This window comes from Onthophagus taurus, chromosome 7 (genome assembly GCF_036711975.1).
Source record: "Onthophagus taurus isolate NC chromosome 7, IU_Otau_3.0, whole genome shotgun sequence".
Lineage (NCBI taxonomy): Eukaryota > Metazoa > Arthropoda > Insecta > Coleoptera > Scarabaeidae > Onthophagus > Onthophagus taurus.
The window spans coordinates 5,233,066-5,260,432 of record NC_091972.1 but is presented as its reverse complement, the minus strand read 5'-3'; the positions used below and the strand labels follow the sequence as shown (position 1 = coordinate 5,260,432).

General features: G+C 35.1%; 1 protein-coding gene and 1 long non-coding RNA gene across 8 annotated transcripts in view; both read left to right on the top strand.

The window, feature by feature from the left end:
• The window catches only part of LOC111429185 (Down syndrome cell adhesion molecule 4), a 117,081-nt gene that overhangs the window by 44,446 nt on the left and 45,268 nt on the right, over nt 1-27,367 (top strand). For all 7 annotated transcript variants that reach the window (XM_023065034.2, XM_023065033.2, XM_023065035.2 and 4 more), the window contains exon 2: nt 23,955-24,118. In XM_023065034.2, the coding sequence (XP_022920802.2) occupies nt 23,955-24,118 (164 nt within the window). The remainder of the gene's footprint in view (nt 1-23,954; nt 24,119-27,367) is intronic.
• LOC139430669 (uncharacterized) lies at nt 9,969-11,289 on the top strand. Its single transcript, XR_011641056.1, has 3 exons — nt 9,969-10,153; nt 10,207-10,965; nt 11,020-11,289. It is a non-coding gene; the product is annotated as an uncharacterized lncRNA (long non-coding RNA).

The window sequence follows — 27,367 nt, the reverse complement described above, 5'->3', positions numbered from 1 at the left end:
TCTGTATCGCGCCCGCGGTAATATATATGTACAAGACTATAACTGAAACTGTAATTTGACCCTAGTTTACATGAGAGAAACTTGAAGATTACCATCTGAACCAATTGCCCACATAAACATTACTCAAGAGAAAAACAGTTTTCTTTATTAACACTTCATTTTTATGGATTTTATATGGTTGTGTGTCTCATTTTATTTTATACGTTGTATTACACATTAAATTAGAACTACTAAAATATTCAAAGATGTGCAAGAAATTTCCTCATCTATTATTTCAATCAACCAGGTTGTACTAAGATCTTGAGGAACAAATAGAATTTTCGATTCGAATTAGATGTGCTCTCACAACTAAGAGGACACCTTAGAGGATACTTGATAATAAATTGTGCATGCACATTACGAATTCAAATTCACAATCCAATTGAGTAGTGAAATGGCATAATTTCTGTGTAAGATTAGCATTAATAAGTAAGATCAATATTTCTATTTGTTCTTAATGGTGCTAAATACCATGGCTATGACATGTGACGTGGTCACCAGAGGAGGTGTATCTTTTTAGCTGCTGAATGAAAGTATTTTTAGTCACAACTTCAGCACTGCAACTCAAAAATTGTTTACATTTTACACAACAAATTGTTCATCATGCTGCTATATAGGCTATGTTTGAATTCTGAAATCTTTAAGTTCTACATGGATTCTTTGTAATATACCAAATTTACTAAAAGCATTCATTTCAATTGATTCAATTTGATCTATTTATTTAAATGGAGAGCTCAGACTTGATAAATCAGTTGCGTGCTTTCAAGCATAGAGTTAAGTTTATTGAAGAGTACTAAAACAGATTGGATTCAGCCCCTATCTATATTAAATTTTCTTTCGAAGCGATGAAATGCGAAAAAGGTACCAGCTAATTTTATAAATCCTTATCATAATAGGATATAAATAATTTAACGCATATTTGTAATATAAATTTTCTTATTTATTTCATATTGGAACCTTTCGATGGAAATTTTAAATATCGCATATCCTGCACTGAACTGCGCCATCCAGCGGTTAGTTATGAGGTTCGTGCTATCGGATATTGGAAACCAGTAGAAGCCTGCGAAATACGATCCACAGTCACGAGGACGTTCGCAATATTTCAGCATTAAAACTGCCACAATTACAACGCAAAAAAAATTAAAGGGACGTCTCGTTTTTACGACTACATGGCACAACAAAAAATTAACGATCGTATATCCTAAACGCCTGTTACCATTACCAATACTGTGTGTTTTGAATTAAAAAGAAACTGAAACCATTCTAATAAGTATGTCCATGATTTTTAAAGTAGTAATTTTATAACTAATATTGAATTATTGAAAACAGAAACGCTTGCAGATACAGTGAAGAAGCCCCGAGGGCTATATCCGTAAAAGTTTAATATTGAACTCGAAGTTGAGTTCGTTTCGGTCGATATGAGGGGTTTAAAACGATCGTCCCATTGGACACTCATCATACAGCCTGCCTCTTTTTACAACCGACCCAGATCGGTTTAATCAGCGTATCGGTCGATTACGTTGCTCCGGAAATGAGCTGCGACCGTGGGGATATCCCAGGGGTTACAAGAAAAAATGAACGTAGCAATTCTACGAAGAAAAAAGTCAACGCGGAGTGAGGAAATATATTAAATTACGAAACGTTTACGACCCGAACCCAACCTCTGAAGAAATTTACGATGTACGACCTGGATTCTTCATAACAAACACCCCCGGCGATTATAAAGATTTTTTTAGACTTTTTTAGAAAAGAGATATAATAAACGTTATTTCACTTAATTCTAATCTTATGTAAATTGATGCAAATTTAGATGTTTTTATTCAGTATACTATGGAACGAGTCATAAGCAAAGTTCGGCAAAGATAAGCAAACAGGGTTATCCCAGGAAAGTTTTCAGTCATTCGCCTGAAGCCTCCAAATCCAGCGGTGGGCGTTTATACGGTAAACTTTGATAATTAATGAACGTATAAAGGAAAACAAAGGGAGAGGTACGGCTTCGCTAAATCGTAGTACTTAACCCAAACACTTCTACCGTTCATTAAAAAAATTATAGACTTTTAAATCAGTTCTTTATAAAATATCCTCAAAGGAAATATGAACTCCCTACAAATCAACTTTCCCGGAACGCATTTATTATTATAAAATAAATGAGCGCCACCTGATGCTCCCCACGGTTAAGAAATTGGAGATGGTTTTAGGGAGGAGGGCGAGCGTTGACAGCTTCTTTATGTAAGTGGCAAAAGAAAATATAAATTGAGCGCGTCGTCGTATGCCTTCGGCCCCCTAAGTACGGGTGCGATATGAAAATTTAAACACCGCCAGCTATATTTTACCGAGCGCTCAATTTCCTAAGAGCGCCTAAATAATTCAACCGTGAAAGATGTCACGGTCCAAACATTTATCTCGTCTTTGTGCTACTCGCGCCGGTTCGCTTATCGCGACTCCTTTTTTATCGCTTCTTTTCTTCCTCCTCACTAACGTTATAAGCTTACCGAATTTCTTTTCTTCTTCTTTTACTCGCGGTATAAGCCAAAGTGTCGTCGTAATTTTTTTCCAACCGGAACTTCGCTCTGTTTTAACTGAAAAGCGAAAGAATTAATGGTTTCAAATCTTCAAAACTTACCCTCTTTGAATCATAATAGGTACATAAAATGTAAGTTGGTGAAAAATTAATTACAACATTAATCATTAATTCTACCAACATTATTTTACTTTGATAACTTTAAACGAAATAATTCTTAATATTGTATTAAATAGAGAATTAAATTTTCCTTGAGAAATTTTGTAAAACTGTAGAACAAGGAAAATAGTTGGATTAACAGCTAAAGATAAAATAACCATTAGTAAAGGAGAGACACCTATTATTCAAGAAGATACGGCGGACTTCGAATGACTTCGTAACTCGAGAATTCTTTTTGAATTGTTAATTTTATACAAAAAGAATTCATCAATACAATGGCACTACAGTTCAATTCGCCTGTCTCGCGCTATCGCTTTCCAATTATGCACATCACATGCAGTATGGTTCGTGCATCTGTTTCCACTTTATCCTGCCAGCGATAACCTGCTCTTGTCACTGGCCGTCTGCCTTCAAGTTCCTCTAGACGTACTCTTTTGCCCACTCTTGAAACGTCCATTCTTTCTATATGACCCGCCCATTTGAGTCTTTGCACTTTATATACGTTGAAATGTTAGCTTCCTTAACACTGCAGTAGTCTCGCCTCCGGTTATTACAAGAGTGGGCGCATGTTATCTCTAAGATAGTCTATTCAATGCATGCAAAAGTATTAACTGGTTAGTCCAGACCATTGAGGTCTTATATATAATGTAGAGAGCGTATGTGGTGGTGGTGGGGGTAATCAGAAAGTCAGACATGTTGTATGTACCGACCTGAACTTAGCTATAGTTTCAAGTCTCTATTGTACCTACAATTATAACCTCACAATTCTCATAAACATATTGTTATTTTTATTAAAATTTGATTTTTGTTGAAAGTTTTCGAATTCTTTTCGTTTCACATATGTTTTTTATAATTTGATAGGTTGGACGATTATTTACAACAGTCCATAAAATGTTTCTGGTTACTTGACTTGGAATTAACAATTAAAGACCTCGGTATAAGAAGGGGACAACTCCTTCTCTTGATAAATGGAGCTACTCCCTTCTTGCAGCAAGGTCTTCAATTGAAGTTCAAGTAAAGTTTATTATTAAGGACTGTTCAGTTTTTTTTAAATAAACTAACAATTATTTGCTCTAAATAATCGGAATTGCTTTAAATATTTTCTTCTTAGTTTTTGTTAATTATAAGGGTTATGGCTTAAAATTATTAAGTTCTTTTAAAATAACATATAATTAATAATTATTTATCAATAAAAAATTAATGTTTTGTTTTGGTTATTTTCTGTCTTTCCAGTTTATAATAATGTAAATTCGTGCATAAGTATATACAGGGTGTTCCGGTGACTCGGGGCATAAAATTAACCTCATATACTAGAGCAAAAATGATGACGATTCGTAAAAAAAAATTATTATAAAAGTCTTCAAATGGCCAAAATATGGGCCATCAAAGTTCAGAAATTTTAACACATTTTTCTAAATATTTTCAATACCATTTTTGCGTAGAAATTTGGTACAGGGTAAACAAATATCAAGCAAAATCATTGAACCAATTTTGACTTTGATCGGGCGGCGGCAACCATGCTATACAGGCTGTCCCTAAAATTTGTTTGCTCAGAACTTTTTTGTTCGCACGTAACCCTACATTTATTTTTGTGCTATTTAATAGAAAATTTATTTTAGAAACTTTTATCACTCTTTGAAAATTTTGATAACATTGACCGTTTTCGAGTTATATGCGAAAATGTTAAGCTTTGATTTCAATCGTAACAAACAAAAAAAGGAAACATATTCCGCAAGATCTTAGTTGGCGATGAGAATTGAAAAACGAACTGAACTAATAACCATTATTTGCATAAATTTCTAAGTGCAGATTTAGTTAAATAGTGTTAATTTATTTCAGTTGAATAAAAGAATGTAATTTCCAAAACAATAAATTGAATTGTCACGGTAACAACAAACAAGAATATAACAAAAATTCTAACAAAAATATTAACAAGAGCAATAAAATTATAAACAAATAGTAATAAATAAAAAAGAAGAAAAAATACTAAAGCAGATGTTCAAAAACACTGCCTGATATCGCCGTCTTAAATTAAAGCGCACTCTGATCTCAGTTCGAAGTTGATCAAATGAAGTTATTTCAACGCAGTAAACTAGCGATTTAAATAAAAATCTACAGGTATAAGATCCGGCGATCGTCCAATCCACCGTCCCGGAAAACGTCCCCTCAGAAATTCTTGGACAGCCTGTGTGCTATGCGCAGGAGCACCATCATGCATATACCACATTGCTTGCCTTGTGTTTAAAGGAATGTCATCTAAAAAATCATCTAATTCCTCTAAATGTCGCCTATATGTATGTCCATCCAGCCTTGATGGCAAGAAAACGGGTCTAATAATTACATCGCCCACAATGCCAGCTCAAACGTTAAGAGAAAATCATGGAGATTTCCAAGTTTTCTTAAATCTTGGATTTTCGTCCGCTCAACTATGTAAATTTCTCAAAATGGTGATTCCATCTTTAGAAAAAGTGGATTCATCTGTAAAAAGCACTTTTTCTAAAAACTGATCATCAATTTGGATTTTGCGCTGCATTATTTGGCAATATTGCAGTCAGTCGATCTTCCTGAACTTTGTAACAATGAAATGTTTTTGAAGTTAAAAAATGCCTCGCCATATCCAAAGTACTATCTGTAATATTTTCTTCTACGTAGTCTAGAATATCTTCTTCTAGTTCGGGTGTTCGAACTGATCTTAGCGGCTGCTACGGCGTTTCCATGACATTCCCAGAATGACAAAATCATATCAGTTTGTTCACTAAATGTGTAACTCTCCATTTTGAACACTTAAAATTAATAAAAACTTAACTAACAAAAAACTATCATTTGTGTTTAAACGACATAAGCAAGTTGACAGCACAATTTGTTTTTTTTTAATTGCCATGGCCAACCTTGACTTTTTCGAAGATTTTTGTTTTTTAGTGTTACCATTGAAATCGAAGCTTAATATTTTCGCGTATAACTCGAAAACGGTTAATGTTATCAAAATTTTCAAAGAGTGATAAATGTTTCTAAAATCAATTTTCTATTAAAAAGTACAAAAATAAATGTAGGGTTATGAGCGAACAAAAAAGTTCTGAGCAAACAAATTTTAGGGACAGGCTGTATAGCATGGTTGCCGCCGCCCGATCAAAGTCAAAATTGGTTCAATGATTTTGCTTGATATTTGTTTACCCTGTACCAAATTTCAACACTCTACCATAAATGGAATTGAAATTATTTAGAAAAATGTGTTAAAATTTCGGAACTTTGATGGCCTATATCTTGGCCATTTGAAGACTTTTATAATAATTTTTTTTTCATGATCATCATCATTTTTGCTCTAGTATATGAGGTTCATTTTATGCCCCGAGTCACCGGAACATCTTGTATAAGAATTTCGAATTTCCCGCTAAGTTGGTACATCTAACATGGCGACCTTTCTGGCTTCATTTTAGGCGTGGTGGGGACAACAGCATACGCACTCTAGATTATATATAAGACCTCAATGGTCCAGACAGACTGTCTACGTCATCTCTTAGATGGCATGCGGCTATTGGAGTGTTAAAGAGATTGTATAGTTCATTTTTATATCGTATTTTCAATTGTTCATCTTCTTTGACTGAACTGTAGATTCTACGCAGAATCTTTCTCTCGAAAGCATCTTTGATTCGGATTTTTGTGACAGCGTCCAAACTTCACTGCCATAGCATAAGGTTGTTCTTATAATTGTCTTATGAAGCTGTATCTTTGTTGTTCTATGAACGTTTCCACACTTGAAAAGGTTGGACAGAGTGTAGTACGTCTTACTTGTGCTGGTAATTCTACTTCGCATTTCTCTCATTTCGTCCCGGATATTGGGTAGAGATGCACAGTTATTTACAACCTCAAAATTCCGATCTCCAAACGTTAGATTTTGCCTTCTCATTCTGTTACTTCTCGATTGTATGAGCACCTTTGTCTTGCTTTCGTTAATCTTCATACAAAAAGAATAATTGTTATAAAATCATGAAAAGTTTTAAAGTCGATAGCAAAATAAAATAATAATGTGAGGTGAGGCAATTGGGGTTGGAGAATTGTGTTAAGGTATAGTTCAGGGTTATGTGACAATTTCTAGCTAGGAACATGAAATATTCATAAAGTTTAGGGAGAATTTAGCTTCATTATGGAAAAGTTTATGGCTTTTGAATTTTAGCGGTAATTCACATAATTGTTACAAGTTTTGACAGAAAAAATTCTCCACCTTTAACTTTTTGAATCAAACCTTCATCTAAATGGCAATAATCTTTAGAAATTCAGTACCAATCTCTGCAGTTTCAAAGTTAAACTTCGGCCGATTTCCGAATAAAAGAAAGTCCAGCCGGCGACTCAGCTAGCAGCTCAGAGAAATTGAAAATCTCGTCTCGGTCTGCCGGCAATGTAAATTACCACTTCCCCTTCAATCTTGCCCGTCGGTTTTTGCGTTTCTTCGGTCTCTCGAATTTCATTAAAATGCGGAAAATGTTTGAATCGAATTATAGTTCAGTTCCGAGGCCACACTCAGAATTTCTTTTGCGGATCGTTTCCAGGAAAAGCGCACTTTTGCTATGGAGCGCCGTGGGTCGTAATTTTCATAATTAAAACGCGGACAAGAACTCGTCCGGTACAAGAGCCTCGACAAACGAAAACGATAAAAGCACGGACCTCGAAATGTAAAATGTAAACTACACAACTCTACCAGGCGGCCGCATTTTAATCATGGAAACGTAAAAATGTACCGTTAAATGAACTTTTGGCACAATGGATGAAATGTAAAAGATTTTCTTTATAATTCCATGAGTTTTTAATAAAAAGCTTTTATGAAATTTGTGTTTGTTAAATTATTAATAAATGAAACAAAAAATATTTTATAACTGTTTGTACAACACAAACATTTTACCACAGCTTAGTTTTCAATTACTCGGTTGCAGTCTTAAATAAGAAATTAATTTGAGTCTTGCACCAATGGTTTTTCTGTAAATTGTATTAGGTCTTGTGTGGACGACAGCTTGGGTTTGCCTTTATCTTTTTCTCGCACGCCCATCCATCCAACGGTCGGTGGTTATTTTATTACGGATTTTCCACAAACCGCGTCGGTGTTCTCATATTTTTCCTTTGAGGGAACGTCGGTTCTCGTCTAGACGTCGACGGTTTTTCTCGGATCACTGAAAATTACTAAATCGGCCACAAAATCTGCTGGCAAAAACCCGCTCACAAAGATAAACGAAGGAAAGAAAATACAAAAAAAAAATAAAATTTTGTTAAATTAAGTAATAAAAGATTATTAAAAATGTTCTTGATACTTGACTCGAATGCTATTGAAACGCTTGGTTAGCAAAAGTTTGGTCAATTACCCATGCCGAATTCGCGGAAATAACTGAAGGAGGGCAGAGAATTTAATCAAAAATTTAATACCAAAAATTTCAATGCGGCTTTCGAGTGGGGCACAAACTTTCCACGCAATTATCTATGGCCGAGCGCGCTTATGGAGTAGGATGAGGAGCAAAGGGGTACCCCCTTACAATGGGGGCGAACAACGCCAAGTTCCCTTCTCGTTGGGTTAACTCCACAAATAAACTTGGCAGCCACGTCTGATGAATATTTGCTCTTAAACACGGATCTCAAGTTTCAATTAGGTGCGGTGCTGACCGACACGCCACCATTCTCAAGAGCCCACAACGGGACGTATCGGGTGTTGCGGCCGATCTTGAGCGGTTGTTGGAACATCCAATAGGGAGGTATAATTATGTCCCGAGGATGCTCTTCAGAATAATCCAAGAGGCGTCCGTCTAACATCGAATTCTACAACACACTACTTTTACTCAATTACCGCCCTTACCATAAAATCTGTATACACAAAAATTGTTACATTTCACCTATATGTTTATAATTGATTAAGATATTTTTTAATACCTTAATTAACAAATTCCATTTTCACCTTTTCCCCATTTCGAATCTCTTGCGGTTTAATCCCAAAGCGGTGAATGAAATATTATAATGGCGTGATGAATATTCATGTGACTCGTGAAAGCTTGGTGGCTTTGTCGCCAAATTACTACCAGCCCTTAAATGGTGTGAGATATTCGAAAATATTATTAAACATACGTATAGTTGAATTCTGCTTTTCTATTTAGATTTTAGAAATTACCACTTGAAATGAAATCCTTTTTAATTAAGCGTCAGATGTATACATTGATGTTAAGCGAGACCAAGGATGGTATTGAGAGATGTTAAGGATAATATTAAGGGACGATGTTAAGAGATTCGGATATTGCAGGTAACATATATATATATATCTCGTAAAGCCTTGCATTTCTCACTTATTCTTGTATTTACAGGTTACCTGTATAAAATAATAGGTTTCACACACGACAATAAAGATTTAGATTAAATCAACTCACATTATTATTCCAGGAAACGTTGTTACTTTGTAAATATGTCATCATTAAGCATTAAATGGAAATCTTCATTATTTTCTAAAACTTTTAACTCATTATTTATTGTTTCACAACTCATAAATCTTTTTAATTTATATCAATAATTTTATTTTTACTCGATTAAAAAACGATCTTCTTGTGGAAGACTTCATACATTTCTCTTGAGTAAAATATTAATGAAATAGTTTCTCTTCTTCTTGTTAGAAAGATAAACATTTACCTTCCACTTTCTTAGGTTCGTCCTAAAAACTTAAACAAACATTTCCGTCTTCACCAGGTCAAGATCACTTTCCTCATCCTAATCAAATTAATAAAACAAGTTTTATTCCAATTTTCACTCACCTCTTATAATTTCATTAAAACTCCTAATTAAAGAACATTATCTTAAATACAAGTAATTAATGAGTTAATCTTTTAGTTTCTCTCCAACCATCAAAGAGTAAAAATCTTTAGTTGAGATGTTAGAAAGAAAGGTAAATACAATAATTTTTAATACATTTTTTTTGTATGTACTTTTATTTTTATTTGTAGATATTAAAACTGTTATTAATTTCTTTATTTGTAACAATGGTGATTTCGAAACCTTTTTTATTACCAATTATATATGAACGACCTCAACCTGTATATAAACCAGTTATTTTAACTTTCCCATTTTTTAATGGATGGAGTGTTAGTGCACTTAATAACGCTTTAAGTAATCTTCAAGTTATGGCTGGGTAGTAATTTAATTTTATTATTTATTGTATTTTGCATGTTATTTGTTGATTAAAAAATTATATTGATTAAGTTTTAACGTTTTTATTATTTAATTAAAAAAAAAATAACTTTCTGTTGACGCTAATATTAATGTTAGTTAAAATGGGTGTAAATTACGAAGTGTTTCTAACCTATTTAATGAAGTATATAAGTAGCGATTTTACATTTCTCCTTAAAATCTGCAATAAGTTCTTAATGTGTTTGATTTATTGTTAAAATCATTTTTATTATGGTTCTAAAACGCAAGGTAATTAATATTGATTAACATTACTTAATTGTTATGAACGATTTTTTTTGTAGATTTTCTTTCTTTACTTATGCTTCATTCTTGAACATTCAATTTTGGGGAAACCCATTTTTATCCCTATCTTTATTCCACCTCCTCCAATTCATCATCGACCCGAACCGATGCATAACCCTGTTGTGGTTACGATTCCTTTTCTAAACGGGGTAAATTTAAGTTTATTAAACAATTTACTTCGAAATTTTACAATCATAACATTAAATTGATTTAAAGAAAGTTATTTGTATTTCATCTAACAATAAGTGAAAGTATTTTTATAAAAAGTTAGAGTAGATCTAAAGCAAATTTAAAGAATGTGTTATCACGTTGGATATGTTTATTATAAAAAAGTTTCCTTTGATTTTTCTTAGTAAGTGAAAATCGTAGTTAAGATATAGACCGAAATGTTTCAGGTAAAAATTATAGCTGTTATTATAAAGGTGTTATAAAATTTTGATTTTAGATTCTTAAAGCAACAACATTAATTTTTTTAATATCAAACATAAATTGTTTCCCTTTGTATTATTTCCATCATTTAAACCATTTACACAACTTCCATCACTTTTATCAAAAACCACCAACCCCCATCGCAATTACTGTGCCATTCGCCAATGGATTTCATATCGATATTTTAAACCATGCCTTAAATAACTTACACAACCCTCAAACTTCGGTGACAACAGATGTGGGTACTAATGTTACTAATGAAGCTGGAGGTGCTGCTTTTTCGAATTTTATGCGAATTCCCGGATCCGGTTGACAAAAAAAAGATATTTGTAATTATTTATTACACCATCTTTAAAATAATTAAATTTAAATTTTATTTTTAGATAATTGGATTTCAATTAATATTATTTTTATTCACAACGATCGTTTTACCAGCTCCGATTCATTATCATCATTTATTCCACGGCTTATTTAACTTCGGTCATGATGAAGAAGGGAAACCATTAATTCTAACATTTCCTTTTTTCAATGGTTTCAACGTAACCCTCCTTGATGGTTTATTAAATAACGCCGCAATTAATGGATAATATACAAAGTAATTTATAAACAATAATGTAATTTATTAAAAAATAAAATTTATTTAAATTTAAGAATTCAATTTTAACTTGTTAAGACATCATTACACCACGAGCATATTGAATAAATGAACATTTTCGCCTTTAACTCGAAGTTGATATAACTGGTAAGGAAATGGTCTGGGTGAAGTTGGGAATCCAAGAACAGGAATAAAGACGACGGTAATAAAATAAAATTGCCTCTGGGTACGAAAAGAGGAGCTCGAAGAAAAGTTCGTGTTTACGCGTAGCTTCTAAATTTTTTTTTTGTTCGCGGAAACGTCTAGGTGGGGCGAAAACTTTTAATGAATTTCCAAGTTGCAACCGGCGAGCTTTTGACCTCCTTGCTTATTATTTTTATCGTAACTCCGTCGTCGCCCCACCGGTAAAAACGACGCATGTAAAGTTAATTTGATAATCTTGAAGCTTAATTGAGAAAGTTTTTCATTCGCTTTGCGCTCTTTATGGAAAAGTATTGAATTTATTGGATACCGTTTTTTCTTTATTAATTATGGAGAGATAATTTTGAATCCTTTATTAAAGCGAAAAAGAAAGTTAATTTCTTTTTTTTAATAAAGTTTGATAAGAAGATAAAATTTTTAATTAACCAAAATGAATTTAATTAAAATGTTCAAACTTTTCTTAATAAGACTCATCAACACTAAACCGGACAGTTGCTAACAACGCGTGCTATAATTAAGTCAAGGTCGCCTGCGGCCGAGGCGCTACATTGATACCACAACAATACAAAACTAGAGGATTGTCAAAAATTGTGGTATAATTAAGCAAAGTCCTTTAAGAATTAAAACGCTATCAAAATACACTCAGAAAAGGCCTTTGGAATCAATTTTAGCAAAGTATGCAATCCCCCCATTCCAGGGGGATAATGGTACTTAAGAGTACCGTCATCAAAATATATTTTAGTGATGTTGCAGTATACAAAAACTTTTATTACTAATATAAAAATAATACATTTTTTATTACGTTAGAGAATAACTTGCTTTAGCTAAATCACATTATGATATTCAAAAAAACAGTTCTTTCTTTCATTACAACATAAATAAACATTGTACGCAGTATATTTTGAGTGGGGTCTAGCTTTGGCAGAACAATTTTTTTGTAATTCGCGACGGTAATGAAAGCTATAACAGTACTCAAACGGGTGCTGTAATGAGACTCCTTACAGCATCCGATGCTGTTATGAGATTTTAGTAAAATTTTATGCAACCAGTTCAAGTTGATGACATTGGGTCATTAATTTTTCTAATTGTCAATGTGACAATGTTTGTCTATGGATGTTTAAACACGTTCTTAGCATCGAATACAAGGTCTACAATGATGTGGACATTAAACTCTGAGCAATTTCTCTTATTTTGGGAGGTGTACATGAAACATTTTTGTCAGGTGAATACATTTTGTGTTTTGACAGTTTCTAATTGTCAATTCAAACTTCTATTTTCAAGTGTTACCAACGGCTACATACCTATTTCCGTACATTGTCAAAATTTATTTTATTTTTGAGAAAAGAAAAAGATAAAAACGCGAATTACAAAAAATAGCATAAAAAACACGTTTCATAAGACTTAAAGCACTCATTCATTAAAAAACTCGTGGCTTCGCCACTCGTTTTTCAACTTGAATTCATGCATTTCAAACGTGTCTTACGAAACTTGTTTTTTAATATACTATTACAACCTCTTTCTTTTGAATTTGCGCTACGACATTTTCGTGAACGCAGTCAATTTGAATATTTATTTATCAAACCTGCAGCTACAGAACGACGAAAATCTGATAGAATCACAGACTACTACCAGACCAAGGTTTATATATTAAAGGTTGTCTAAGTTCCTATGCTGCAATACTTTGATTTTAGTTTGTGGGCGAGGGGCAAGAGCAGGAGTGTTTCGTGACGTAAGCGATCACGGATTGCGCACGCAACCTCATGGCCATGTGGTGCTCCATGCCTTTGTTTAATTTGAATTGCTTGGCGGTATTGTTTTCCACATGTGACGTAATGCGCAGTATGATTGCGTACGAACCTAGACAACCTCTTATATATAAACCTTGCTACCAGACGGCCAACTCCATTGTGAAAGCGAGATCCAATATATACCGGTCTCTCTCACTCATCATGTAACACTTATGTAGATGGCAGTGATAAGCAAAAATGCAATTGGCGCCAAATTCAAATCTTTTATTTAATTTAAAATTTGAATACAGAAATATTTTTGATCTAATGTGCTTTTTGTGGATCTATTAAGCTATATTTAGCTTGCGTAAGCCAAAATAATTACAGCTTAATAGACCAATAAAAAGCACCTCAAATCAAAAAGTTATAATTTTATAATTTCAATGCAAAATAAAGAGAAATCCATTGGCGATTTAAAATTTTATATTTAAATTACAATATAATTATACTAAAAACCCCTGTCCTCGTCTTCTCCGGGATGACCCTCACAGGTTGGGTTGGGTTGGCTGTCTGTGGTTTTCAATTGATAAAGTACATATAACAAAAAAGCATTATAACAAATAAATGTTGGTTATCAAACACCAACTGCTTCTTACCCTAAGTGACACGGTGTTATCAAAAATTTGAATACTATTGAAATTAAAAATTAATATAATTAAAATACTAACCTGTTCTTATTCTTGGGAAAACAAAATAATTTTCCAACTTCATCTTCGCTACATCCACACACAATGCAAAACATTTTTACAATAATTATTCTCGAAAATTATTCGTAAAAAATACAACGCAAAAATAGATAATAAGCACAAATAAGACAATAAACGCAAAAGGACTGTGTGACATGTGACATACATACATAAAATGTCAAAACCGCTTAAACAAAGTCAACAGCTTTCTGTAATATCACTAACGACATGTACGCCATCTACTAAGGATTTCTATCAAGATGACAAAGAGAAAATATCGGTATTATGATGTGATAATAAGAGATAGAGAATGGCCTATCTTTTTCCCGGTGAGCTAACTCTCTGCCTTACTCTGTGGATAGAATATTGAGAAAAACATATTGAGCAAAAACTAACATTTTCACATAATCTAAGTGTCAAAAAAGATGCTAATTAAAAATATTCTTGACACCGTGTTTATTGAAATTAAGAAATGAAACTTATTTTAAATTGAAGCTTGAAGCTTTTTGTTTAAATCGATATACAGGGTGTATCTGAATGACGTGCCCAAACTTCAGGGGGTGATTCTTTAGGCAATTTTAAGGGTACTTTCTTATATAGACTATGAGCGATTTCGACTACCCTGCGGAGCTACGCCCCTTCAAAAATAGCGAAAAATTTTGATTTATTATTTTTTTCCCGAAAACCATAAACACTAGGAAAATGAAATTTGGGAAATAAGTTTAGCTTATAATAGAGCATGTTTCGAGCCTATTTGTACTTTCAATCTTCCCTTCTAAGTTACTAAACATAACCACCCCCGTTCAATTTTAGTCTAGATTTTTTTTATGACGGTGACAAATACATTGGAAATATTTTATTTAGATAGATGAAAATATTCTAAAACTTTTTTGCCTCTCTGATGTTTTTCGAAAAGTTAATAATTTCTGAGAAAAAAATTAATTAAGCAAACACTAACTGTTAAGCTGTAGTAAGCCGTTGTTAATCAAAAGCTGGAATGAATTATTATTGAAAAAATCTTAGTAGGCTTTGCAATCTTTGTCAGAAATATTTTTGACGTTTAATTGTCAGTGCTTTTCTTACTATTATTATTGTTTTATTTAAAATTTTGAAACGTCGACTGAACGAGCGTAAATGCAGTAGAACTTTATTCAAAAATTAATTTAAAAACAATAATAATAGTAAGAAAAACACTGACATTTAAACGTCAAAAATATGTTTGACAAAGATTGCAAAGCCTACTAAGATTTTTTCATTAAAAATGCATTCCAACTTTTGATAGACAACCCCGTTATTTAACGGGCAGTGTTTGCTTTATTTTTTTTCTCAAAAATTAGTCGTTTTTGGAAAAATTTTAGAGAGACAAAAAAGGTTTAGGATACTTTCATCTACCTATGCAAATTTTTTTTTGATGTATTTACCATCTGCATAAAAAAATGTTAGCAAAAATGTAAAGGGGGTGGTTACGTTTAGTACTTTAGAAGGATAGCTTCAAAGTACAAATAGGGTGCAAACGTACCCTACTATGAGTTAAACATAGTAGGGTACACAGTTTGGTCACGTCATTCAGATACACCCTGTATAATAATCGTTGGGTTGGATCAAAAAAAATTGAAAAAAAAAGTGGAACCAAAACTTACATTATTATTAATGTAAATTTTTATCATTTTTATTATTTTTATTAAACTTATATTTACTTATAAATATAATTTCGTTTTTCTTTTATTTCCAAAGCCTACTTTTTCAAAATATGCGCATATAAGTTTTAAAGTTGTATATTTCAAAGAAGACTTGAACGAAATATCAAGTGTGCTATATTTTTGGAAACGAAATTTTATGCTCTCCTCGAATTTGCAAAAATATATAGGGTGTTCCATTTAAAAAAATCATTTTTATGTCAATAACCACTCAAATATTGATAAAAAGTTGCTTTGGAAATGTTTTCACAGAAAGGAAGATTTATCAATAAGAAAAAAGACTTTTCAAAAATGCACTTTTTCAAAAACACCCTGTATCTCTGAAACCGTAAGAGATATCGTTATGCGGTTTTCGCCATTAAGTTTCTTATAAAAATCGAGCCTGATATCATTTTCCCTCTATCTCTTATAGAAACAGGAGTCCAATTTGGCCCACCTCGTACATTTGCATATTTCATCATCTATTTAAATGGTTTTCAACTAAATTTTTCATATTTACTGGTTATTAAAATCGTATAGTAAACGTATATGATGTAGATTCTAGGGTTTGGGTTATAACACCGTTTAGGTGGATTTTACGCCATATTTCTCGAATTTATGGTTTAGGACTTGGTGCGTTTATATCGTTGGCAGTCGCAGCTGCGCCACTTTAGGTGCAGTTCCGACCTTTCGCCCCTAACTATACGTTCGAACGGCATTGTGTACCGGTCGTTCGCAATTACGGCCACATTGGGGCGCCGTGTGAATTACTGATTTTTACCGAACGCCGACCGGAAGTGATTTACGTTCAGCGCCGGTGCGTCGCGCTCCGCGTCCATAAATTCCCTCCCATAAAATCATTCCATATTGAGCTTCATTCATAAAACCGAGGCGGAGGTACGATATTAAATTGAAGCGTTCCTCTGGGGGTGTTGTATTTGGATTACAAAAGAATTTAATTAAGTCGTTGCGTGTTTATAATCCCGCTTATAAACTATGGTTTCGCGGTTAATTAACGGTTGGCTTGTGGGCATAATAAGAAGCTTTCGGTAACGTTCTCGTAAATTTCCTCTGTCTATTAACTGGCGTAATGTCGCGGGTTGAACCGTGCAAACCTGGATGAAATTACAACGAAGCCACACACATTTCGTTAGTCTGTGATATATGTATACGTTCGTGAGCCCCGAGGCTAACTATTTTATTTATAAGGTTGAGGCGAGGGTTGATATGGAGATTAAACTTATATAATCCACGTGCTAAAATCCCATTTAAACCCAAATTAGCGCCCTTGCTCATACGTATAAGTCGGAACGGCAACGTGGCGGAGGCGCCGGTTTTAATTTTCGTATTAAAAACACGAAATTGTGTCATCACTAAAACTGTCAATTACGTAGCAAATTGAAAACGGGAAATAGGATTAACGCACTGACCTTATGAGAATTTTAATTACATCGAATTCGATATTTTACGCTCCCTACGACTAACGGGGTGCACTACAGCGTTATGTACAATTTACGCAAAATCCATGTTGATCGTTATATCATGGAACAGCGCTCGTTTCAGTGTAACGTTTAATTTTAGGATATGAATTCGACCAGAAGTTTTATTTTTCGAAATTTGTTGTTATATTGTATCAAGAATGTAATATCGAATATATAATTTACATTCATCAATAAATATTATGTTAATTTAATTGATTACATGTTGAAAACATGTAGTATGTATAATACTACATATTCTCGTATTATTTCATTGAAATAGTTAAAAGTTTAAATATATCTCAGTGACATACAGTTATTTGCTCCCTTTATCTGGTATCTTTCTTGTTTCAAATGTGTTTTTTTTTTAGTTTATTTCTGTCTTTTTTTTCAGATTTGGATTGTCTTATTTTCCTTCATGCTTTTTCAGGCTCCTTTAATGGAAAAAGTCGTTTGCTGACTGTATTATGTCTCACAGCGTTGTTGAATTGTTTTAGTTACCTGACTTCGTTCCGTGACACTTGAGACTAAGAGAGTTGATGACTTTCCATATCAAATTACTGCTGCTTCTTCTATTTCCTTGTCCTTTAAATTTTCCTCGATGCATAACTATTTCTCTGGAGTAGCTAGTTTTCAAAAATAGTGTGGATTACAGACATCTACTGTTGAAGCACTCATTATTTGAATTTGTCCGATGCTTTGATTCTTATGGTTACTAATACATCGCCGAATGGTAGTTGGCTATCTCTTTTTCCTTCCATGATGCTACATATAGATGCTCCACTTACTATTAATAAGTGCGTTTCCCTCGGCTGCTCCCTCATATTGCAAGTTGGAGTTTGGTGGTTTGATTGTTATTAACACGTTTGCATTATCATGACAGATGTCTTCTGCTTCTATTGCTTTGGGTTGGGATCAGATCAAATGAGTTGGGTTGGGTTGGACATATCGCTTAGTCTTCATCATACTTTTAAATTTTTTGGAAACTTGGACATTAAGAAGAATGATGAACCGAGCAACGAACGAAGCTAATTATCAGTTATGGTCTTTTCGGTAATCATCAAAAAAAATGCGTGAATACATATTTCAGGTTTATTACATTATTTACGAGATTGTCTAAAAGGAACCTAAAAACAATCATAAGTGCAAAAACATTTTAGTTGTTATGGGATAGATTTTTAAAATTTGTTTGGTTTAAAAAAGAATTCTTTAGAAAAGAAACGGAGAAATCTTTCGTAATGTATTCAATTTGTCAGAAAATATTAAAATGAAGAGATCCATAAAATATAAAAATGGTGATATATCCACTAAAAATAAGAATACGAGTGTTCGAAATTCGTAAATAAGTTCGAAATAATATGAATAAAAATAAAATTATCTGTGGAAAATGTTGAATACGTTTCCATTTCGTTGTAACCTAGGTATACGTGACGGAATAACTAACGATCGTAATGCGTCATTATGTACGCTTGTGAGGCGACGCGAAGTTCTCGGAAAAATAGAGGTTGCACCACGAAACGGGAAAAGCCGCGGGAATGAATGAATGTCCCTCCGAAAAATTGAAACGAATTGTGGTAGCGGAGCCGTATTGAAATTGCTCTGGAAATTGCATGTCTCCAGCAATAAGAGTAGAAATTCTGTGCGTTGATAGATGGATGCTTTTCTTTTTACATTTTCTTTTTCCTCATCCATGAAATAATACTTTTTATATAAGAAAAATTCTCTGTTCTATTCTCAATTCAATTCAATATAATATATAAAAAATATCTGTACCATCTTGATCAACCGATGTTCAAACTACCGTATTGCTTCAGGCAAGTAATAACGGTAATGGTATAGTGTTAGTTCTAGTTTTACACTTGCTCTGTCACTAGAACTAACATCAGACCTAGAACTAGAAACATTTGGGTTTTGCCGTACGTCTTATAAGACGGCTAAACCCGAATGATTCTAGTTCTTGGTCTAGCGCTGCATAATAATTAAAACTAGAATTAACACTAGAACTAGAAAGTTTCGGGTTTAGCCGTCTTCAGACGCACGGCTAAACCTGAAACTTTCTTGTTGTAATAAATATAACCAAAATGAGCGATGAATGATTTTATTAATGTTTCGGTGCTACAATGTTTCAATTATAAGGACAAAAATTTTTACCGTCAGAATTATTAATGATGAAAATGATTATGTTGTCGATACATGTTGTGAAGAGAACTTAACATTAACTAACAATTATGTATCGGTTCAAGTATAAAAATAATCGTTATCTATATCAAAGTCACGATTCACTCCGTATTCAGCTCTCGATTTTCTAGAAGTATAGAGATATTAACATCGAAAAACGGTTATTGATCGCAAAATAGCGACTTACTTATTCGGTTACAAGTTCGACGCAACACACGTGGAAGATTTCTTTATTAACTGATAATGAAACGTTAAGTGCTAGCCTATTGTATGAACGAAGGGTTGTTAACAGCGAATTATGTCAAGAATGTTAAAAAACGGAAGGCTAGTATAAATCAACTATGGGTCAAACACGTTTACAAAAGGATCATTCTAATAGCTTATAACTATGGCGTGCTAACGTTAAAACAGTATATAGCGCATGCGTGAATGCCATAGAGTATGTGAGTAAAATGGGGGGGAAAAAGGATAGATTCGAGTGTCTATAAAAATGTCATGAAAAATCTGTTCCTATTATTAAGTTCAGTCAGGTCGTTTATTAGTTTGACTTGATTGAACTAGAAACATTTGGGTTTAACCGTACGTCTCTTAAGACAGCTAAACCCGAATGAGTCTAGTTCTAGGTCTAACACTGCATAACAATTAAAACTAGACCTAGAACTAGAAACATTCGGGTTTATCCATCTTTAAAGACGTACGGCTAAACCCAAATCATTCTAGTTCTAGATCTAGAGTTAGTTCCAGTTTTAATTGTTATACAACGCTAGATTGTTGTATATTTTTATAGAACTAAAAGTAGAACTAACACTAGACCAAGAACTAGAATCATTCGGCTTTAGCCGTCTTAAGGACGCACGGCTAAACCCGAATGTTTCTAGTTCTAGGTCTAGTGTTAGTTTTAGTTTTACACTAGCACTGTTATAATGTAGAATTAACACTATACCTAGAACTAGAGTCATTTGGGTTTAGCCGCACGTCTCTAAAGACGGCTAAACCCGAATGATTCTAGTTCTAGGTCTAACACTGCATAACAATTAAAACTAGAACTAACACTAGACCTAGAACTAGAAACATTCGGGTTTATCCATCTTTAAAGACGTACGGCTAAACCCAAATGATTCTAGTTCTAGATCTAGAGTTAGTTCTAGTTTTAATTGTTATACAACGCTAGATTGTTGTATATTTTTATTGAACTAAAAGTAGAACTAACACTAGACCAAGAACTAGAATCATTCGGTTTTAGCCGTCTTAAGGACGCACGGCTAAACCCGAATGTTTCTAGTTCTAGGTCTAGTGTTAGTTCTAGTTTTACACTAGCACTGTTACTATGTAGAATTAACACTATCCCTAGAACTAGAATCATTTGGGTTTAGCCGCACGTCTCTAAAGACGGCTAAACCCGAATGATTCTAGTTCTAAGTATGGTGTTAATAATAAATAATAATATAATAAACCTTTATTGGCGACGTTATACAATAGTATTTGCGCAAGTCAGAAAAGCGTATAATACATAACAAACAAAATAATAAAAAATACATGTAACATTACCGCTAGTCAATTAACAACATTAAGAACATCTTAAAACTACATCTACAATAAATGACGGCACAAATCCGGACGAGTAAGGCATGCGAGATAAAGCCTATACTAGGTCATCAAAAGTGCTCAGACAGTACTCATCCACACTGTAGAATGCTCTCGCTAACAAGTAATTTCTGATCCTTGATTTAAAATTATTAATATCAAGTAATTTAATGGGATTAGGCAACAAATTAAAAAATTTAATTCCATAATAATTAGTGCCATCCCTAGCTCTTTCAGTGCGAGTATAATCAATCATGAGGTTATCATGGTGTCTCGTTCCATAATGATGGACCTCATCATGTCTTTTGAAATTCTGAAGATTTTTTTTAATGTAAAGGAGACAGTTAAATATATAAATACAAGGTAGAGTTAAGATTTTTAACTCTACAAATTTAGCTCTACAACACTCAGAGAATTTTAAATTCGAAATCACTCAGATACATCGTCTCTGAGCGCTAAACACCCGAGCAGCATGTGCAGAATGACCCCAAGCGAGAATGGCATATGATAAGTGAGCATGAAAATAACCATAAAATTGTCATTACTGTATTTACTGGAACGATATTAATTAAATTTCTAATACAGTAAATAATTTTGTTTAATTTACTAGTTGTTCGTATTGCATGCTCTTCCCATGTAAGTTTACAATCTAAATGAACTCCTAGATATTTGACAGTAGGGTTATCAACATTATCACCTAGTGCGCGCAAAGAGAAGAGTAACCGCTGAGTCTTAGATTCATTTACGCTAAGCTGACTAGCTGAAAACCAGTCAAAAATGCAAAATGCAGTTCTAGTTTTACACTTGCACTGTTACTAGAACTAACATTAGACCTAGAAACATTTGGGTTTAGCCATACGTCGCTTAAGACGGCTAAAACCGAATGATTCTAGTTCTTGGTCTAGCGCTGCATAATAACTAAAACTAGAACGAACACCAGACCTAGAACTAGAAAGTTTCGGGTTTAGCCATCTTCAGAAAAATGATATTTTATACTAACTAGCGCTACCTACCACCTATCAGATTGAAAATTGCATGTCTCCAGCAATAAGAGTAGAAATTCTGTGCGTTGATAGATGGATGCTTTTCTTTTTACATTTTCTTTTTCCTCATCCAAGAAATAATACTTTTTATATACAAAAAAATTCTTTGTTCTATTCTCAATTCAATTCAATATAATCTGTAACATCTAGATCAACAACGAAGTTCAATCTACCGTATTGCTTCAGGCAAGTAATAATGGTAATGGATCCGTGAGCGGCATCGTTCCTTCTTCTCTGACGGTTTTAGCCGATAAAGATTACCACTACTCAGTTGCGAATAGTTCAAAACTCGGCGATATCTCGATAATCGTCGCCATTAAATCTTTTATTTTATATCTTCTGCTCTTTTTTTTTTCTGCTGCTTAGCTATTTTTTATTTATTTTTTTGAAATAACCACCTAGAATTACCTGGGGAAATTAATTAATTTTACCATCTTCGTTTCACGTAACGGTCACTGAACAACGAAGTTTTACACCCACGATAAAATGCTAGTCACGCTATTTCCCTCCGTAATGAAAACTTTACATGTTTCAAGATAATAAACAGTGCGAGGAAATGTGAGAAATTTCACGAAAACGCTTAGCACTACTTGTTGCTTTTTTACTTTTAATTTTTATAACTAAAAAATAAAATTACAGTTATCTCGTTGAATAAAATGAGGATCATATTATATCCTCATTTTCTATGCTGACATAGAAATTTCGCCGATTTAAGTTTTGCAAGTAATTACGTTCGTCGGCTACGTTAAGCTCTGCGTTTAACGTAGTCGCAGCGTTAACGGTAATCTCTTTTCGCTTGCGGCTTATTTTTAATTCAGAAACCAGAATGGGTCTTTATGAAAATATTAGCGGCCGTTCGCGTTAAATAACGAACACCCTCCTAATTTATAGTTCATAATCCCAACGGCGGCCTTCCCTAAACGGGCGTCGTTCGAACCAGACGCAATGTAAACGCCGCCTCCATGCGCAAATACGATTAAAATTAATGCTGGGACCTATTTGTACAGGTCCAATGGGACGTTGGATTGGTTTACCAAACGCCGCAACGTTTTAATTTCAATAACGATTGGAATTTGCTAATATTTAAACAATGATATGAGAATATTAATGTAAATAACGGTTATTATTAATAAAACAATAATAACACATAAACAATTTTATTCTTTTTATGAAATCGAGAAAATTGCTTACAGTTCAATTTGTAGAAAACCGCGAATAAACCTGAATCAATTTTCCCATAGCAAAACGGAACCCAATAACCGTTTGTTCCGATTCTGGTCGGAATATTCCCGTTTTCAATATTGTTATTGGAAGAAATCTGTAAAAGAACGCGGTACAAAAGCTGGCGTAGTAAACAATAACCAAATAAGACTTCGGTACGTGAGCCAAGAGGAATAAAAATGTGCAACGACGGCAACGGTAGGTCACCTTTAAAGCGGGGAGGAATTCCACTATCCCGCGCAAATCGGGACCGGGAGCTGGAATTTAATAAAACCTAATTTATCGGAGTCGTTTTTCCGGAAAAATGAGAATAAATTTCGTCCTTCGGTCGGTGCCAAAATGAAGAAAAAAAGCGTAACTAAAAGCTCTCGATAGGCGAGCACCACATCGTTCATATCGGTTCCGTTCAAATCATATTTTTTGTCAGCATGATTCACGTTTTTAGTCAGATAATAATAAATCTTTATCACAATAAAGGTTATTGATATTATTGGTGTTTGATTGAAGAATTTTGTGACATGAATATTGTTTTCATATAACTTTTGAAGTTTAGAGAACGAATAATAACAAATAGGATCGTATATAAACAATAATAATAATGTGTAAAGACTCTAATACCCTCCATTTCACTTGAAATTTTTTGTCTTTTATTCAAGAGACCATTACGAAACCCATTACGAGTAAATATCCCTTGCAATCCACCCGTACAATGGTTCGCGGCTATCAAGGGGTTGGGGCGCTTCACGCGAGAAAAGTGGGAAAGGGTGAATTTGCGGTGGAACCGACCATGGATTGCTGGCCGCTTCTCCGCCGTGGGGGCCTTTCAATAGCCTTCGTCGTCTATACGTATTGTTTCCATATTGTTTCAGTGTGGAGCGGCGGATTAGATTTGCAGGGGCCCATTTTCGTGCAAGAACCGCCACACCGAGTCGAGTTCAGCAACAGTTCCGGGGGCCGTGTGGACTGCACAGCCCAAGGGAGTCCCTTTCCAGAAGTGGAATGGGTCTTCGCGGACGGATCGCCCGTGAGACAGGTCAGTAAAATCTTACTTACTATCAAAAACGACATTTACTTCATTCTTTCAGTATTGTACGATTTCGTGCTGTTTATCTATCTTAAGGAAATTGATGTGATTGAGATTCGAACTGTGGGCTATGAAATGTCCGTGAAAATTACATTACATTACATAAATTATACTGGGAATTTCATATAACTCATAATATATGAATGCTGTAACTATAAGTTACGAAACTACTATGCACTTGCTTACACATAAAATGCAACCCAGCTTAATAGTACAGATATTGGGTAGTTTTGCAAAGGAAAAGTTTTGCTTGGAAAAGGTGGTGTCTTTATGATAACTCTGAGTTTGCTTCTTAAAAGACGCACGGCTAAACCTGAACGTTTCTGGTTCTAGGTCTAGTGTTAGTTCTAGTGATAGTACTAGTGCAAAACTAGAAGTAACACTAGACCAAGAACTAGAATCATTTGGGATTAGCCGCACGTCTCTAAAGACGGCTATATCGGACAGTTCCTTCAGCCAACAGCCCAATCCTATGTTTGGCCATCGCAAATGATATACCAACTGCTAGCACTGGACCCAAACAGGGTTTAGCGTTGGCCTCTCGTGCTAGCTCAACTGCCGGTTCATTGGCTGCAACCCCAGAATGACCCAACCCAACCCTTTTTTTGGCGCAAAAAAGGGGAAAATGCATTACGCACTCCAGCCTACTGTTGATGCCTTTCCACGGTGGACTAGATAGTAGTTATAGCTTCGGCCGGGAGTGTGGGGCTACGACAGCCCCTTCGGGCTTTGACCATCACACAGGCGGCGGTATGTAACAATACATTCTTCTTTCGGTGGCATCTTTCCTTCCAGGATACTGGGTATTGAACCGGTACAGCCATGTATATGTCTTCTTCCGCTCTCCTAGTATTGGAATGTTGCTCTCTATCAGTCTCGATCGCTCCACGTGCTTAGATTAATACTCGTACCTGAATGCGGGGGAGGCCAAGCCTACCCCGTATCTTCTCTCATTTCCTTCTCCTCCCTTTCCTTCTCACCTATCACCTTCTTTGCAAAGTTTCTCACACTTGCCCAAGAATCCTCGCTCTCCAGCATTCTATCGACCATTTCCTCCGGATCAAGTCTTCCGCCAAGTTTCCTCCACATTTCCCCTCTTGCTTCCTTCCATCTTACACATTTAAATACGGCTTGCCGTAAGTCATCGACCTCTGTGCAGTACAAACATACCGGAGAGGCAACTTTCTTAAATTTATGCAGATATTGTCTGAAGCATCCGTGACCAGTTAATATTTGGGTCAGATAATAACTCACTTCTCCCACATCTCTTATCAGTATTCTAGTCCACGTCGCCCTTTCCGTCTCCCCACGCCATCTCACCTGCCATCAGCTCAATACCTCCCGTTCCAGCTCACACTTCTCTTCCCCTCTTTCGAACACCTCCGCTCTTTTACACACCATTAATTCAATATGTGGTACTCCACCCACCACCTGCAATGCTACTGTGGACATCGTCCTATATGCACATGTTGTTTTTATCAGCAATTGTCTTTGGATTCTTGTTGGTTGACACAACTTCTTTATTGCACATCCCTCTCTCCAAATTCTGCATCCGTATAGGATTTGGGTGTATACTGTATTCGCTATGATTGTTCTTTTTGACGTCTTCGGACCGTAGGTATTACCCATCAACCGGTGTAGTGCCTGGGTTGTCTTTTGCGCTTTGGTACACACTGCCTTTATATGCGCATCCCATTTCCCATCTCTACCCAGCCAGATTCCAAGATATTTAATTGACGGTCGGCTGCTCAGAGACACTCTTCCAACTTGGATGTTTATTTCCCTGGAACTCTTTCTACTTCCGAGGAGTACAGCTTCTGTTTTTTCTGGAGCTACTTCCAATCCGAGATGTTCCATTCTTTCCATTATCACTTTCATTGCCAACTGCGCTCTCTCTTCCAGCTCTTCTATACTCCACCCAGTCACTACCAAAGCGAAATCGTCGGCATAAGCCACCAGTTGCGTCTCTTCCACTTGAAGTTCCTCCAGCATTTTTAAACGCTATATTCCAGAGTAATGGCCCCGGTACGGATACCTGTGGAACTCCCCTCATGATTTGGAAGCTCTTCTGTTCATTGACCACGTATCTCTCATTCAGATAGTCCTGTATTGTGAACCCAACCTTTTTTTTTATTTCGAGAAGTCGTGGAAAATCTGCTACCAGACACCTGACCTGGGATGTTGGGCGATCAGGTAGTGTCAGGAATCCTCCACGATGGGCTGAAACTACGCTACCGCGTTTTCACCATCAAAAAACCGCGTATGCTGTCTGCTTCTTGTTCCTCTCTCTCCTCACGTTCCGAAAACAAAACAGAAACACCAACAGACTTTTTATGGAAACTGCATTACTTATCGAGTTGAGAACAACCAAAAACATGAAACAAACACTTGAACGCGTATTTTTTTCAGGAGTGATCACCGAACCTATGCGTTCCTCGACCCTGACTCTGTCTTCCCTGCATCTGGCGCATTTGTAGAAAGTGTGTTCAACGTCATCACTCTTCTCACAGAAATCGCAGATGGCCGAGTGTCTTTTTTGGAACTTGCAAATCGACCTCCCCCAAGCTTCTGTCTGTCCATCTCTTTAAGTCTGTGAACAGCCTCTTGGACCACCTCGCCTTTCCGATGTCAGCCCTCCACTTTCTCTCCCATTCCTTAAATACCTTCTCCTCAACCCCCTCACACGGCCGCTCTTCGCATTATCATAAGATCTATTGGCAACGAATTGCCCACTACCTGTAGCGCTTCAGTTGAGCTAGTTCTATACGCGCTGATAATTTTTATTAGGATGGCTCTGTGTACCCTTGCCAGGCTGATTACGTTTCTTTTGACGCTGCAAGCTTCTCTCCAGGCACTACACGCGTAGAGAATCTGCTGATTAGTCCTCGTTTGGATTCTCAAATCTGACGACATTGATAGCACAATATCGGTGCTTATACTGTCTTTCACAGCCCATGGTAGGACATGTCGGAGCAGTTTTAGCACATTGCTTAAACCTGTGAATGGTAGTTCTAGCCACTTTCTCTATATGTAAACGCAAAGGAGATAGGTCAAGCAGAACATCCATTGCTGGAGTTTGAGTTGTGCTCGTGAAGATTAACTTCGAGACATCGAATCTTTATAATTAATCGAAGACACCTTTGTTTAATTGCTTTCTTAACGATGAGAGTTAATGTTTTGTTTGTAGAACGCACCCAC